At 33.9% G+C, this 19,051-nt stretch overlaps 1 protein-coding gene across 1 annotated transcript; it reads right to left on the bottom strand.

The window, feature by feature from the left end:
- On the bottom strand, positions 15,510–16,323 carry LOC18589107 (putative EG45-like domain containing protein 1). Its single transcript, XM_007013933.2, has 3 exons — positions 16,221–16,323; positions 15,746–16,016; positions 15,510–15,647 (listed from the first exon to the last, which is right to left on the bottom strand). The coding sequence occupies exons 1-3, from the start codon at positions 16,321–16,323 to the stop codon at positions 15,641–15,643; spliced, it is 381 nt and encodes a 126-aa protein (XP_007013995.2). The 3' UTR covers positions 15,510–15,640.

Here is a 19,051-nt window from a genome sequence, read left to right on the forward strand (position 1 = left end):
ATATTTCTCAAATCCCTTTATGGTCTAAAACAATCTCTTAAAGTCTATTATAAGACAATTGATGGTTATTTAAGAGCCAAAGGGTTCAACAATGTGATAATGAGCCAACTTTATATGTTAAAATTACCAAAGAAGCTATTAAACTCATTGTGTCCTTGTATGTTGCTGACCTCTTGATCACTAACTCTGATGATGAACTCTTGGAGGAGTTTAGAGTATAAATGAAATCTAAATTTGATATGTTAGATTTGGGGGAGATGTCATATTTCCTTGAGTTGGAGTTTGTCCAAGGTTGAAGCTATATATTTGTGTGTCATTTAAGTATTTTTTTTTTAAATTGGAAATTCTCGCATGGCTTAATTACCTTGTTAAAATTTTATTAATTAATAAAATAAAGTACATAACAAAGGGGACATAAACCTTACCTCCAAACTTACATGAGATATCAAAAACAGTAAACCTATCCAAGGTAATACTTGCCTTGCATTTTCATGCATGCAAAGGATGAGCAATAACATTGGTTTACATGAATCTATAAAAGTAAAGAAAAAATAAACTAGGAGTACTGTTCCTTTACATTTATTTGATCCTAACATAGGGTAGATTAAGCTTGTCTAATCTTAACATACCTCGTAGTTCACCATGTGCTTAAGAGCATACATGCAAATTCTAATGCAAATAACCACGGTTAGATAAATAACTTGCAGCTTGATTATCCTCATGCAAAATTCTATAAGAAACTTGATTCAAACACCTCTGGATAGAAGCTAGTAAATAGTATACATCATGGGACCCATTACTCCCCTCCCAAATCATTTGAATCACTACCAATGTATCCATCTCAATCCAAACTTTAGAGATATTAAATTGTTGACGTAAAATTAGACCCTAATGTAAGGCCAATAATTCCACTTTTAAGGAGTTATTAGCTATAAAGTTCTAAAAAAAAACCAAAAACAAGCATACTTGAATTATCTCTCAACACACCTCCTCTGGCTGCATTCTGACAATTTTTGGAACTACCATCAACATTCAATTTAAACTCACCTATCAATGGTTTTTGCCAACAGATTATTTTGGGTGGTGTAGGTTGCTTTGGTAGGAATTCCAAACCACATAATTTGACTATCTAAATATCACCTTTCCATTGCCATTTCTCCAATAGCTTACCTTGAAATAGCTGTAACAAAAGTTTCATAATCCTCCATACAACTTTATTAGGATGCATACCAAGGCTTTTGTGTTTTGTATCATTACATTCTACCCACAAAAACCAACAGATAAATAATGGTAACAAGACTCGAATATCACCTAGTTTAACATAATCACCTTAATAGACCCATGCCTAGTTGATATGAATAATGTTCTGTGGATTAATAATATAGATTTGAAATAATTTTGTAAAATAATTCCAAACTTGTTTAGCCACTGGATTATCCCAAAGGACATGTAAGAGAGATTCCTCTGAATCGTAGCAAATACATTTATATGCTAAGTGAAATCCTTTTCTTTTCATCTTCAATTCCACCAATATCTATGTCACAGCCCAATTTTCGGGCCATGACAGACCCAAGGGACCAATGGGTTCATCCCACCAAGCCCAAGCAAGCCTACTTACATGATCTTATATGTTAATCCATATTCCTTTAGAATCCGAAATTCATAATGCTCAATTACAATTCCTTTGAAAACATCTCATAAAACCCAGTCATGTATTCATAATGGCATCATCAACCATTATATACATACATATAACTTGACAAGTGAATCTCAACATTTCATAATAAGTAGTCATGTACACGTAATTAGAACTTGACCGTGAGCGGAGTGATTATGGGCACGATTGATAACATTTAGTGTCACGCTAAACCTACCGAGCAATGTATAGGGTAGAGCACCTCGTCCTAGGATCTAATCACCTTTAACTCAGGAAACCTAAAACATGAATTTTAAAAACGTGAGTATAAACTCAGTGAGTGAACATAGGACGGGAACAAGCAACGTTAAGGAAGGTTTAGAAAGCATGATGCACTTAAGTTCAAAATAATGCAATTTAATTTATCTCTATTTAAAAACTCCTTATTCAAACCCTTGGTCGTTAGTTACTTGATGACACAAGACTCATGAACAACAAGGAAGTTGAGAAGTGAAAACTTTAGTAGATTTCAAGCAAGTCAAGCATAATAAATTGACGCTCACCGTAGCGAAAAGGCATTCTCACTGCAACGAAATTCTGGCTAGATGAAAATCCAAGGGGCTTTCACTGCCACTAAAAAAATCCACTCATGCCACATTGCACATTAAATTGAACACATTGACAATACTCAAGTTTTCAACAGTCAATGCAATCACATTTTAAATCCAAACATCTTTATATAGTAAATATGTATATATATAAGCACTTACACCACCATCACCTCACCCGGTTGATATGCATCATTATCGGCATGTGCACTGCCCACTTTGCACATGCACGGTTATAAATATCACGACAACATCATTACCGGCATGTGCACTGCCCACTCCGCACATGCACGGTTAGACTCCACTCATAGGGGACTACCCTCGCTACAAGCAGCCCTTTCCTTCTTCAACGGTAGCTCCACTCACAAGGGACAACTTTCGCTACAAGCAGCTCTTTCCTCCTTCAGCAGTGGCAACAAACGGTACCTATCAGAGCACTCGTAAGGGACAGCCCTCTCTACAAGCCCTTGGGTGAAGAGTCATGCTTTGCCACTGTTCACATGCAAGAGTTCCCAGGGATCGGGTTAAACCCTTTGCTCTGATACCAACATTGTCACTGAACTGACATGTGCACTGCCCACTCCACACATGCACGGTTACATCAATTATACAAAATTACTTAACAATATATATATCATATATCTTTGTATACATATTAGCGTCATATAAAAGTATATAGATTCATCACAATCATGTTCCACATCACAAAAACATTTCACTAAAGGCTCGTTCTCATGCATTTTGAAGAAAAGATAATTTAAACAGTTCAAGTGGTTCACTCAAACGTATGTACATCTACCCAAAACATTTTAGTGCAGGTTCACTCACCGATATTTGTTGAATCTTTACTCGACTCCAACCTCCACTAATGGTCCAAATGGAACTGTGGGGCCTCGTTGGGACCTATCATCACAACAACATCAGAACCAATCCGATTTGCATAATTATAGTTCTAAAAGCTATCCACTAAATCATGTTCTGCTAGTATCCAACTACCATTAAGTGACTATATATTTTCACTATTCTAGTCACACTACAATGAACAACCCACCTCAACTACAAAACACTCACCGATCTAGCCACTGGTCATTCTCAACAACTAAAAAGAAATCAACTCTATTTCACTACTCACCTTGGTAGCTTTACAATTGAATTTCTTTTCCAAAAGCTTTCAAACTATCATGAAAATCTCACTTTCTCTCTCTAGAACGTCCAGTTACAGAGAGAGTGTAATAAGGAAAGATTTTTGAGGGTTTTATGGTGAAAAAATAGAAAAGCACAAAGAACTTTGTGAAAGAGTACACAAAAGCATGAAAAATCGAGGTTAATTCAAGAAAATATATGAAAATTCAAGGCAAGCTTCCATGGGGGGGTGAGAGAACGTGGGAGAGGAAGGAGAAGAAGAAGAAGTGCTGGAAATTTGAAGAACATCCTAGAAACTTAGATTTTTATGGCTTAAGTTTATCCATTTCTAGCAAAATTACCAAAATGCCCTTAACTATGTCATTTTGTTTTTCCATTGGCTTTATACAATCTTTTTACTTCTTTGACACTAAGACAAGGTTCATAAGGGTCTAGAAATGCTCGAGTTCATGAAAACTTAAAAATTTTAACTTGAGATGCAAAATGATCGTTTTACCCTTTTTGTTTCCTACCATATTAATTTAGTCCTCCCAACATTCATTTAACTCCAATTTCTTTCTATTACCTTTTTACACATGTACAAACAAAGTATGAAGTTTGTACTCCAAAGCAGTGTCCCCATAATATTTAAAATATTTATTTACCCAGGGTTATCTTTACTTAATAAAGACACGCGGCCCCATTAACGTCATATTTCTCCAAAATTCTCTCATTCTTCTTCTCCCTCACTTAGATTGACCATACACTCTTTCTTCATAAAAAATTTTGACACTGAATAAAATATTAATATTTTAATATTATTTTATTCTAAAAATTTCCTCTTATCCCCTTAGTACCCAAAATACATTATTACGCCTCAATTGACTTCCGAATCACTTTTTATCTCACAAATTCTTCTCTGATAAAAATATCATTATTTTATTATTATTTTCTCGTGTGCAAAATATTTTATTTCAAACTATTCCTTTCATCTTTCATCATTTCTAAACATCATAATTAACCTCAATTGGCATCCAGTAAGTTTTTATTAGTCACCATATCAAAGTACGGGGTATTATAATCTAATCATGTAACAAACGCCACAAGAAAAATGAAACTGTGAGGGGAATACTTTTATGCCAAATGAACTAAAATAGAATATTAGCTAATTACTGGTTCCTTATTAATTCCCATGAACTTTTGGTGGTAAAAACACCATTTGAGGTAGGAACCCAATAAACAGCATCATCATAAGATATATCAAAGGGAATTTGCAAAATTTCTTCTATCAACTCAACCAGTAGCACATTTTCAATTTACCCACATCCCAATCACCATTGTTATAAAGATATCAAACTTATATCATTGAGTTAATATAAGAGGGGAAAATACTTACCAATGGTTGGTTTCCCATCCAGCAGTCATGCTAGGAAAACAAATTTTCTTTACCAATCTGCCACCTAATATCTATTCCGTAACCTGGCAGCCACTTAACATCCATTTCCAAATCTAGGAATCATGGAGTTTTGGTTTGACATACTTAGGAATCCGGCGAGCACAATATTTCATCCTCATTAATTGTGTCCAAAGGCTGTTACAAGTTTGAAACCACCACCGCAATTTAATAGTGAAAGCCTTAAACACATCGTTCAAGCTTCGAATATCTAATCCTCCTTTAGAAAAAGGAAAATTGATTTTTTGCCATGAAGCCAATGAATTCTTTTATAATCGATTGATCCACCCCACAACAAATTATTGAACAGCCTCTCAATTTTTTCAATAACACAAATTGAAGGCTTAAGGACTTAGATAAGGTAAATTGGTAATGAAGACAACACACTCCTTAAAAGAGTGATACGACCCCCTGGAGATAAAATCTTATTTTCCTAACTTGTGATCCAATCCCTTATCTTAGCAACCAAAGCATCAAATAGCAATACCTTTTTAGGGCTTTTGTACAGTGGAACGCCCAAGTATGTGATTGGAAGACATTAATGATTGAATTTTGTAGTATTAGATATTATCTGTCTCCTAGCATTTGCTATGTTATTATGAGTTATAAAGCAACTCTTCTGATGGTTTATGCGTTTCCCAGAAACTTGCTCATACTCTTGCAAGAAAGTAAAAATGTTTTGCAATGTCGATTTATTGGCATTAGTAAATATCATCACATCATCTGTAAATGCTAAATGGCTTACTAACATTGGACAACCAGCATAATAATGTAAAGATGGAAACCGGAAATATAAGGCATTCAATCCTCAAGATAGATATTCAACTGCTAAAATGAATAGAAAGGGAGATATTGAGTCACCTTGGCACAAGCCTCTCTCTAATTTAAAATAGCACACTGACTTACCATTTATCAACAAAAAGAACCAACAATTTGAAATACATCTCTAAATTAGATTTATCCATTGAGAACTAAATCCAAACCGCTGCATCAAAATACATAAGAAATCCCAATTAAGTCGATCATAAGCTTTCATCATATCAAGCTTAAGAGCCACATTCCCTCCCTAAGCTTTACAATCAATTTTTCTGATAAACTCTTGTGCCAATGACATATTATCACTGATAAGCATGCCTCCAACAAATCCACTTTGATTCGCAGAGATAATAACTGGCAATATTTTATCAAGACGGTTTATGAATAGTTTAGTAACTATATTATTAAGAACATTACATAAACTAATAGATCTATAATCACTCCATTGTGAAGCATTAGACATCTTAAGCAATAAAACTATAGTGGCAGAAGTGACTCTCCTTAGTAATGGTGAACCATTAAAAAAATCAACCACTGCTTTTAGGAGATCCTCAGCTATAACGCTCTAACAATATTAGTAGAAAAGTGAGGAAAAACCATCCGATCCCGCTACACTATTTTTATCGATATAAAAAACAACAGCTTTTACTTTTTGCATGGTAGGAACTGCACATAAGGTAACATTATTAGATTCAAAGATAATGGTGGGAATTAATGAAGAATAACTTGGAGATATCACAATGTTCAACTTTCATCAGGGATGAGAAGAAATCAATCGTTGAAGCTTGTATCATTGCCAAGTATTCTGTCAAAGTTCTGTCGCTGGTTTGGATTTTGAATGTATAATTCTTCACCTTCTTTTTCTGCCTTCTCATATGGAAGAACCTTGTGTTTCTCTTACATTCAACCAGCCACTTAACTCCTGACTTTTGTTTCCAAAAGCCTCTTCAACATTTAAATAATAATTAAGCTTTGCATAGGATTGGTTCATAAGCTCCTTATTAGCCAAATACGGCTCATGTTGGAACAACCGCTCACTATCTTCTACCGGTTTTTCTACTTCCTTTAAGTTACTGAATATATCCCCAAAAATCACCTTGTTTCATCATTTAAGGCCATGCTTTAACCGCAACTACTTACCTAAGAAAGCTTTCATTCCCGTGGCCTGTATAAGATGCTTCCAATTTATTTCCACAAAGGATAAAAATCCATGATGCCTAACCAATGCATGTAAGAATCTAAGGGAAGATGGACCTTTGAAAGAAGAAATTGAACATGAAACAAGCAATGGACAATGATCAGAGCCATCTCTATTCAAGTGTTGAATCCGAGAGATAGAGTAAAGATCTACCCATTGATGATTATATACCACCCTATCTAACCTCTAAAACATATATTTATTTGTCTACGTGAAAAGATTACGTTTAAACCCACCATCCATTATCCGTAGTCAAGCAAGGTAGTAAAAAAATCCTCCGTGGAGCCATCATGCGGTGCAGCCCTATATAAACATTCTTCTTTGTTCAAAGTAACATTAAGTCTCCTCCCACAAGCCATGGCTCTCTCATGTCTGCAGATATAATTCTTAAACAATTCCACAAAGCTGTTCTTTTAAACCTAGTACATTTGGCATATACAAAAGTAGCAAAAATAGATGATGCTAATCAAGGAAGAGAAAACCGAACATGAGAACACTGGTTATGATCTAATATGACTTCACATTTAACATCATAAGAGTAGAATAACCATATCTTTTGAGAGCAGTTACTTACTACTTTCTCATATCCCAACTTCCTCCTAAAAAAATCCATTTTAGAAGCATCCATCGTAAGTTCCAAAATGCTTAAAATTTTAATACATTGCATCAGCTGTAATTTTTTAGCCTTCTTTTGAGCCACGTTGCCTAAAATCCCTCTTACTTTCCGTATCAATGAATTAATCATGGAGAAAGCTGAACAAGTAAATTTGTAGAGATGGAGTCCTCATGCACACCATCTTTTCCTCACTATCTTCTACTGCATTTGAGGAGCAGTTTGCAATTGGCCTACTAGAGAGATCACCATCAGATTTTCTACGTCTAACAGCAAATGGATGCACCTCGATATCCCTATTACCTGAACCCTTGTCCGTTGCGTTATTTTTTCTTGCCTACACCCTTGTCCTCATATTTTCAACCCGTATGTTCTCTTTCTCATATTTTTGATTATTCACATCCTTGTGGTTGGCTTCTCCTAGCTTTAAAGAATTTTCCATTTGAACATCCCAAGTTGATACCAGTTTAATTGTCTATTCTTCTAACCTCATTTTTTCACCTCGTAAGAAAGATGCGACCCCATGCACTACTTCCAAATGAGCCACTATACTTGAGTTCAACTGTTGTTTCCCAATTTTGAAAGAATGCTCTTGTTGTGCCTTTGAGTCATCACCCCTAGCCATTTTCCATGCTTTCTATGCTTGGTAATATTCATTGACTTTTCAAGATCCCACTACAACATAACTTCTTTTACATTTTCAGCCATAATACTCGAGGATGTTTCCACACTATCAACACTTGAAGAGCCGGTTTCATCATGGCCTTCATGCATCAGCTTTTCAGTGTTAGAAATAGAGGCATTATTCTTCATAATTGATTACTTCTCTCACCGATCTATATTGCCACTAGCTTCCATAACATGTTGTGGTTTGTTTTTCTCTATTGCCAGTTGACTCCCAATTTCATAGGCCACGTATTTTGTCTTTGCACCATTTCTCATTTTTTTCTTCTTGACTCACAACCACGTTTCCAACCTGTTGTATGCTAACCAATTGCTTTTCCTTGTCCGAAGAATTTTCATGCATTTCCACCAAATATCTTAAATGAGAGAAAATAATTGGTTGCTTAGCTAATGCACTGTTCATCATACTTTTCTTTCTTTGTTTTTCTTTTCATTTGGTTCCTCACCACTTCCTTCTGCAATCACATCAAAACGATTAGAAACTACTATTTGAGAATTAGAAATATCATTTTCAGTCATTATTTCCACTCCCATTGAATCCTTTGCTGCACTTTTGCCCACTTTGCTAATCTCTTTCCATTGGAGGCTCTGTTTTAGTGATGCATGTACCATGACTTCCTTCTATTTTCCTCCAACCCCGATTAACAACTGCTTTTTTCCACCATGATCCATTATATCTTGAACTTTATTTTTCTCCAGAATTGACACACCATTCTGCTCATTTGAGGGCATAGCATTTTCGATATGCTTCGACTTAACTACCCTTATTTTTTCTAGCTTAATACCGAGGACCATGCAATTGGAAATTGCATGACCTAAATGACAGCAGTGGGAACAATAATATGTCAACTTCGCAAACTCAACCTTCTGCATATACCCTCCCTTTATATTTCCTATTTGATGATGCCCAACCACTATCTAAATGGAATCCACCAACAGCTTCAAACAATCATATTTAATACATACTCTAGATACACTTGGTCAAGGCTCGTTTGTTGTTGACTCATCAACATATAACGGAGTCCCTAAGGTTTTTGCAATTGCTAGTAATGCCAACTTCTCAAACAGGTAGGGTTTTAAATTAAGAAAAGAAATCCAAATTGGCACTATAGACGATTCTTTCTCAACATAAAAATCTGTGCTCCATTTGTAAACACACATTTTCTGTTGTAGGGAAATTTACCTGAATGAAAGGATAGAGGAGACTCGTAAGGCTTTCTTGGGTATAGGACTCTCGGGTTTGTATAATATACGATGGCTTGATTATAAACATGTTATGATCAATCTGTTGAATGAGTTTGATATTAAGAAAGTGTGAAGTAAGCAGATCTGGTTTACAATAAACCAGATCTGCTTATTTCACACTTTCTGGTTTACAATAAACCAGATCTGCTTACTTCACACTTTCTTAATATCAAAATCATTCAACAGATTGATCATAACATGTTTATAATCAAGCCATCGTATATTATACAAACCCGAGAGTCCTATACCCAAGAAAGCCTTACGAGTCTCCTCTATCCTTTTCATTCAGGTAAATTTCCCTACAACAGAATATTGAAAAGGCTTGGATAAGGCAACAATCTCTTTTAAAAAAAAAAAACCACCATCGGCTTGTCTTTGAATCTTTCAGGGGTTCGACTTGGAGGAATTAAGCGTGGTTTGTCACTAGATAAAATTGACAGGAAGGATTTTTTCTTTAATCGGGGTGAAATAGGGTATTGCGTCTAGTTTTGTATGGCTTCATTCAAACCATGTGTAAATGTCGGTTGTGGTTGTGAGGTTGCCATAAGGTTATGGGTGAAAGGAGCAACAACGTCCAATGGTTGAGTTGGAGGGTCTGGTGGCCTTCTATTGGCCAAGCCGTGAATTCGTGAGAAGGGTGGAAAATCGCTTGAGTTGAGAGCGTTTTCCATTGAGTTTTTTTGAATTTTTTGAAATTTATTGTTGTGCGTCATGTAAGTATGCCAGAGGGTTGTTGAAAAAGTTTGGTATGGATCATGTAAGGTTGTTTCGACTCTTCTAGCATTTGAAAAGAATGATGGAAAAGCTAAAGTTGATGCCACAAGTTTTAAAATTTTAATTGGATGTTTGCTTTATTTAAGTGCATCAAGGCCTAACATAATGTACGTTTTGAGTTTGCTTTCAAGATATTTGCAATCACCCTCTATTATAAAAGGGGTTCATTGGTAACATGTCAAGATGTGTTTTAAAATTGAAAGGCTTAGTTATGGGCCAAAGCAGATAATATCTTGACATGTGGATTTGAAACCTGACAGGTGGTATCAAAGTCGAACCCAGCCAGAACTGTGAGACGTGAGTCAAGCCAAGTCTTAAGTCATGCCACACTCAATGAGGACATCAATTCCTAAAATAGTGGCGAATAAGAGCTTGGTTAATAAAAGCTTGGTGTTCAAGATCCCATGTTTCCCATATGCAAAAAAGTGAAGATATTTATGAGAGAAAATTGTGAGAAATAATTTTCTTCATAGGTCCAATTCAAAAATATCATTTTTTATAATTTTAATTATTTTTAGTCAATTTTTTACATGACTTGACAATAATACCCTTTAAACAATTTCAGACAAATTAAAATGGTTTCAGTTTTCTCTATCCCACCATCCAAACAAAAGTTTCAAAATAAAATCTCGATTTCTCTCTCTAATCAAATACTGTCTATTTTGCTATCCAAAGTGCAGATGTGACATCAAGCTCTTTCTTATTTTATTTTATTTTTTTGGATGGTGGATCTTGGGGTTCTCAAGGGTGATGAACAACGATTTTGCTCTTTGCAAGCAGCAATTTTGCTCAAGAAAAAAGAACAACTAAAGCATGTTTGATGAGTTTTATGGTGGTTCACGATTTTATTGTATTTGGGATTGAGATGATTGTTAAGAATGTTTGCTAAGGATTTTGATTTTTTTTTATGAGATTTTGAGTTGAAATTATTCATGGAATATTTTGTAAATAGGGTATATTTTGTTTTTGCATAAGGGAGTGAGCAAGGCCTTCCCCATTGAAATATATTTTGTCTTGCTTTGGAGGGTTATAAAGTTTTGTAACATATCTTTTATGAAATGCACAATTTCATGGCTTAGAAAAAAAAAGTATGTGTTTTAGGTTCTTGAGTTTATTAGTTTATTCATTAAACCCAAAAGTTGAAAAGTTGAAATTGATTAGACTGATTTTTAAGTATTATGAGACTGATTTTTAGGTGTTATGTGACTTAATCACTGTGTGACTAGTTTTTAGGCATTACGTAATTGGTTTTAAGCATTACGTGACTGATTTTTAAACAATGCCTAAGTCACATAATGCTTTACTAACAAGTCATGCAATGCCTTGCTAACAAGTCAAGCAATGCTTATCAACTAGTCATGCAATGTCATATCAACCAATCACACAATACTTAAAAACTAGTCACGCAATGCCTAAAGTCAGTCACGCAATGCCCAAAGTCAGTCACGCAATGCCTAAAAACTAATCACTCATTGCCCAAAAATCACAAAAACTACTGAATTCCATTTAACAAGATCAACAACTTCAGACGATACACCATATTCCATTTAACAACATAATTAACGAATATGCCTACTTGATAAAGAATGTTCAAAATGTTCAAAAGTTTTTCTTCATATATCAAAAATCACTCAAAAATACTCAAAACGCTCAAAGGTTTTCTTCGTGTATCAAAAACTACTCCAAAATTGTCACGACCCAGAACTCCCATCGATCTCGTGACAACCGTCGCGAAGTCTCGTCAAACATTCTTTACCCCGACTGCTGACCGAAACCTCGCAAGGCTTTCGTATCAGTTTTCTTACCTCCCCTGTGATCGTCAGTAACTAAAATCGTGCTTTGAAACAATATGGACATTTTTCCATCCAAAAACAATGAAAATTTATTTCTGCCTCACAAAGGTATTTTAGTCTTTTTTTTTCAAAAATTTTGAAATCCTTAAAAATGTAATATGTAAGTGGAAACACATATTTCATGATTTAAATTAAATTTTGAAATCTAAAACATTCGTTTGAAGTGAAAATTTGACCATTTGAATATAATAAAAAATATTCAATAAAATAAACTATTTTCTTATAAAATAATTTTTATAAAGCTATCGGTAAATAATTCTTATAACGTAAAAGTTAATTATATTCATATATACTATAAAGCAAATAACCAAAGTATAAAATTACTTTTACAGTAACACATGAGCCCACATCTAACCAAAATGCATCGGAAGCTGAAAACCTACAGCTTTTGTCGATTCAAGTCCAAATGAAGGTCCTTGTCAAAGTCAACTAACTATGAAATTCCCCGAGCCTGAAATGTGAGGAAAGGAGGGTGGTGAGATTATAAAATCCCAGTGAGTAAACAATTACCATCAAAAGCATCTAAAGCCGAGTAGACGGAGACAATATAAAAACGTTATATCTCAATAATGTTCATAACGCAAAATTCGTTTCAATCTTTACCAAATAATTTCTTTTCATTAAAATTTCCCTACTTATGAATTTCTTAAACTTGGCCCCTGCCAAAATCATTCTCGTGGGTACCTTCGTCAAGGTATCCCACTAAGACCGCCAAGGCTGTTAAATGTCCCATACCCATAAACATGTTTTCACATCTGACACACAGCCGTTCCTTGGCATTGGTTGAGTCTCACTCTCACGTGGTGGCCCAAACGTGAGGTGCACTCAAATCTTACCTCAGAAAATACTTTATCCAACATCTTCTCCCGGAGGTAAATATATAATTGGGTTATCGTGCCCCTCTCATGGATAGTCCACGGAAACCCCCACCACTGCAATGACCGTTTAATATACCACCAGACCCATAAATTTTTCAATAACATAATATGGCGAATAAAATTTAATCCAATCTACCAAGACCAAACCAAAACCGTTCATATATTTCATGCCAACCCCAAAAATGTAGCCATCATGCTACCATAGTGTCATAAGTCACAATTTCAATAACATACAAAATCATAAATTCAACACAGTCTCCATATACTCAATTTTCCCAAAACAATATTTGATTTCAAAACCAGTATAAATCTCATTTTTATTAAAAATATTTTAATTGAAAAACATAATATTTTATAATTTAAACTCACCATTCAATAAAAGTATCAAACAAGTATAATTACTCTAGATATTTAAGATGATAAATTGTCCACTCACAGTTTTAGGAGTCGATGTACTCCTAATCTCAGTCTTCAAGCACAATCTCTGTACTTTTACCAGTGTAATTTGCTCACCACCTATCCACAATGTACAATACATAATTCACCACATTAATGCTTGACTGTTATAAAATCAATTCAAGCTCAGTGTATATGCATGATATGATATGCAACTTATCCAACTACCGCTTAAATGCGATGCTGACCTAATTTGGCCTATTACCCGATTAAATGACAATTGTGTCCGATTTGGCTCCAAATCGCTCCATTTCATTTCTAATATTTCAATTCACTAAATACAATTCCAATAATCTAAAATTCAGCCTAACAACCCTCACAATTCTTCTTGAAAATTTCGGCCATTGTGGTGCACTATCACTAAAAATTTTCCCATTCCATTTTTTCACCATAAATCATCATTTCATCAATTTTTTAACCAACTCACTTGATCACAAAATCAATTCATTACTTCGACACTTCACATAGGGTTCGGCCATTGAAAGTTCATGGGGAAAATGGATTATTTTCTTGTTGTTTTGTTTGTAAACATGCTTAACTAACTCTAAACACCAACATAACTCAAAATCAAACAATTCCAACATCATTTCTCTCACCAAACTCATTCGGCCAGCCATGATTTCCCCATGAAAACATACAATCCAACCATGGAAGTTAAGAAGAAATGCATGGGTAAGGTAAATCACTAGCAAAATCAAAGAAATTTTACCTTTGCTTGATCAAATCCTTGAATTCCAACACTTTCTCTTTGATTTTCCCCACCTAGGGTTTGTTCTTTCTTGGTTTCTCCTCTTCTGGTTTGGCCAACCACTATGGGAGAAATGGGCTGGTTTTTATGTCTTTTTATAAAGAAACAATAAAATAATAAAAGCATGACACATGGAATTTCCTTATTGGTTCAAATTTTAAATATTTGACTTTTAATTCTTTAATTCTACACCACACATTTCTCATGTTTATCCATTTCCATGATGAATAAAATCTCTTGGTCTTGACAAGTGTCGGGGGTAAAAATTTACCGATTTACTCCCGGGCGGTAAAATTATCGTTTTTGCCCCTATACTCCAAAAACACCAAGAATTAAAATTTTTCACTTCTAAATCTCAAATCATACTCCAATACTCAAATCATACTCCAATAAATCAAATAGGGTTAAAAAAATCTTTTCTAAAAATTTTCATTTTGTCCCCAGGTGACAAATGACCATTTTGCCCCTAAATAGTGAAAATTTCGGTTTGACTCCAAATTGATCTTCGAACTCCGAATTACCATTTTGAGTCATCCCTGGATTGTGAAACTTTTAATTTCACCTTAAAATTCCTATTTTAACTAGTTCGAGGCTTAATCGACTTAATGGTACCATTAGGGGCAATATCGTCTTTTAACGATTTCTCGAACTTCTTAAATATGCAAACATTCTATTGAGCATGTAAATGACGTCGTAATTATTTTATAGAATAAGGTTTGACAAAAATGCTCAAAATGCTTAAATGTTTACGTTTTGGTAAGGAATACTCTAGAAGCGAGAAAGCAAGCAGCAAGCTAAAAGGCCCCTTTCCCCTTTTCATAATAATAAGGTGAGCATCATACCGGCAGACCCTATTTGGTGATCCCTGACCAACGGATCAACGAGATCCTATTCAGAATGCGCTCACTAGGACGGACTCCAACGAAAATTACGGAGTTCAGCAGATATCTCTTTCTTTAATTCAGTCTTCCTTTCCTTGAAAGAAAAGAGGGTAGGGTGGACGGTGGTTTAAGGCGCAAACTTAAACATACTTAACCCGTTAATAGGTTTTGGGTTGAGATGCGGAGCCAAATAAATGGGTCAATTTCATTAAGAGTAATTTTGTCCAAATTTTAATTCTCTTGGCTAAAAATAGTTAAAATTATAAAGAAATTTATTGTCAAAAATGCCTTATGCATGAGGCTCATTTAAAAAAAGAACTCTATTTATAAAAGGGTTCATTAGCTACATGCCAAGACGCATTTTGACATCATGAGGTCCAATTATAGGCCAAAGCGAACAATATTTTGATATGTGAATCAAGAGCCTGGCAAGGGGACTCTTTGTTAATAGGTACTTTTGTTTCCTTTATATTTATGCACTTGCAAAAGAATTGTAATCATAATGAATATAATTAAATTTTCTCAAATTATGGGATATCAAGTTCAAAAATAAGCTTTCATTTTTCCATTTCAGTGTTGTTTCAACTATGGAAATTTATTACAAACAGAAATATTTTATTACAGTGAACATTTATCTCTAAACTTCTTGAGTTTGCATTGTGTGCCAAATTTTTTTCAAAGCCTACAAAACACAAGACAAAATCATGTTATTAAACAAAAATATTAGTAGAAAATGGAGATGATTTAAATTTAGGCCATCAAGGAATGTGTTAGGCTTACTGCTTGTAGTCAATGTTAATGATACCAGCAACGGGGTCAGCAATCAGAGTGAAGGCTTCTTTGGAGAGGTCAAGGGTTGAGGGGCATCCTGGACAGTGATCCACAATCTTCACGGTTACACTCTTGCCTGTGCATGGATGTGGTACTGCATTTCGAGCTCCTGTGCACGTTACAGTGAATGTTTTTCCACACACTGCCCCATTATTCCACAAAGCATCTCCAGCTGCTGCGATCATGTTACCATTGTTTTGATTTCCAAAGCATGCAGAAGCTAACCAACAATGATAACACAATAGTTATTGTCTCAAATCAAAGTATAAGTATAATTAAGTTATGGTTAGAAACTGGAATCCTCTGTCCATCAACACTCTTATGAGGTTGTAAAAAATTACACAACAAAAGATGGCATTAAAGAAATAAATAAATTAGAAATTCGATCCACTTGTTGGGAGAAATCAAAGAAAATAATACTTACGAATATAACTAGTATAGAAGGTGGCAATTCCTGCTGTTGCTGAAGTAGTGGAGACAAGACAGGCTGTGATACCAACAAAAATGATTAGAGTAGTCTTCTCCATTGGCTCTCTTTTGAAGTCTGCTTTGAATTGAAAAATAGAGCCTTTGTTTCTGATTTTTAGCTTTGCCTGTGTTGCAAAAGTAACCTGCAAGGCCTGGTCTAACATATAAGTCTAATTGCCTATGACTTTGCTAATTATTGTAGGAAAGTTTGTTATGAAATGGATTTTTAACCAATTTTTGAATCTATTTCTTACCATAGTTTCCTTATATCCATCTTAGTGACAAGTATTCCCTAATCTATTTAACATCTTGCCAATTATAAACTCTAAAATATCAAATGTCTTTCAGAGAAAATCTTGCAAAACAATAATTTAATTAGTTACTAAAAGTAGTGATATTGAATAGGATGTGGATCACTTTTTAGAATCCAATGAATTTAGAAAATTGGACCAAAATGTGGCATAATCACACAAGAGCTTTTATCTCCATGATTTGAAGGTTGGTGACCAAAGATTTTGACAAAATAATCTACTAGTTATGTATCCAATCTTTTAAGCTTGGATGAGTGAGCTATGATGCTCAAAGACTAAAGGGGATCTCTGAATTTCTGAAATTGCTACAGCCAGCCAAATCAGATTCCAAAAACAGATCATTATGCTTTGTCCCGACACATGTTTAGACCATAGAAAATAGCCAAAAGCTCCATCGTAAGTACATTAAACCAACCAACACCGTAGACAAAACCCCCTAACCATTACCCTCAATAGTCTTGAAATTAGCTACCCCGCCCATGATCGTTCGAGTTTCCATAGCAATTCCCATCAACATTGACTTAATATGCCAGATTAAGCAGCTATTTTTTTTCATTGAAAAAAGATTCAAATCTAACTTTTTTAATAAACATACATGAACTAAATGTCGAAATGCATGCAGTTGGCTATTCAATAATTTTTTTTTTTTTTCAAAATTTGTGTGATAATATGATCAATTAATTAATTTGGGTTTACTAAATCTAATATGACTATTTCTCATTCTAAATGTATGCGTGTACTGTTGTAATTCCAAAAGTAGATAGATTTGACATAAATGGAGAATGCTATGCAAAATGAGATAAGACACATAGTTTTTGATTTTTGAAGGGCAAATAATTAACATAGACGTTTTACTAATAATTTGTAGGTTGGGGAATAGTTGCTTAATATATGATGTTTAGGACAGGCTTGGTTCATACAATGGAATAAAGGAAAAATGAAATAATTGTTCCATAAAAATAGAATAAGATAAAAATAATTATTGTGTAATTTGATTTATGAAATGAAATTGTTGTTTTGACATTATTTCAATGTTTAGTTGACAAAAATAGCTCTCAAATAACAAAAGAATATGTAATAAAAACATAAGAACACAATTTATTATAATTTATACTTTTAATTTGAAATATTAAACTTTTTTATAATTTATTAAAAATATTAATAATTTTTAATTAAAGATTTAATTTGATTATTTTATTTTATCCCTATTTTATTTTTTAAAAATTAAAAAAATTAATAATTTATAATTAAAATTTTAATATATTTTTTTAATTTCATTTTATTTTTCCTTTATTTTTTTTTTATTTTCTTTCTCCTTTTCGTTTTTCTTTCCTCTTTTGTTACTTGAGCAAAAGATATATATTTGGCCAACGCAATGGGAAACCACAATGCTTCAAACAACAAATCTGGTTGTTAGAGCTCCAAATTGGCGCTTCTCAAGATGGATTATTCGTTGGAGTGTCAATCGATTCTCCCTACGACCAAAGGTGGCGCTAGATGCATCCGTTAGCCATCGCATTGGAAGGACGATGGCAAGGAAGGAAGTTTAGAGACAAAAAGAGTGAGGCGGAAAAGGACAGGAGAGAAAGAAAAAGAGAAAAATGAAAAATTTTTACATTGTATTATGTATAGGGTAATTATTTCATAAAATAGTTAAGAATATTTTTGTTTAAAAAGTTGTAATCTATTTCAACTCGTGTGAAATAGTTATTACGAAAGGAAGGTTAGTAATAATTATTTTTATTTTTTCTCAAAATGATCATCTCATGGATAAAACAATAGAAAGAAAGAAGGAAAAAAGGCATTTCCTATAACCAAACATACACTATCAAGACATTTCAAATGAATGAGGTTGTCAAAGGTTGTAACAGCACCTCGATGGATGTGGTGAAAAATATGATTTGAAATTCTTCTTTCCTAAAGTACTCCTTTGGTGATCGATGTTCTGCAAGTAATACAACTTATTAGAACATTTTAATAAGTTTGAAGCAGGTTTCAAGAAAGCATCCTCTATACTTAGAATTTGAAATTATTTTAATTTAAAATTTTTGATTATAAATTCATAAATTTTAAAAAATAAGAAAATATTATTTTGGTCCAAAATTACATGTACCGAGTAAATAATAAATTTGGAAAAATATAATGAGATGGGAAAAACCTTTATTTATGATTCAATTTATAGAAGAAATTAGTTGAAAGAGCAAATAATTGTGTTTTTATTTGTTGGTCTTCTTAATCAAATGGATGCGGTTAATCGGTAATGAATTTGACATCGGAATGTATAATATAATCATTTGAGTATAGAAATTTATTTATATTTAAAGCAAAATTATTTGAAAAGATAAAAAAAAATTCTCAAATAAAACCTATATATCCTACCACCGAAACCGACTTATCCTACAAAGGGCCCACTCTTCAACACTTGCAAGCAAAGCCCATAGAAAGGAAAGAGGAAAACTGGTAAATACCCTGAGCA

The sequence above is a fragment of the Theobroma cacao genome, chromosome 9, assembly GCF_000208745.1.
Source record: "Theobroma cacao cultivar B97-61/B2 chromosome 9, Criollo_cocoa_genome_V2, whole genome shotgun sequence".
Classification (NCBI taxonomy): Eukaryota; Viridiplantae; Streptophyta; class Magnoliopsida; order Malvales; family Malvaceae; genus Theobroma; species Theobroma cacao.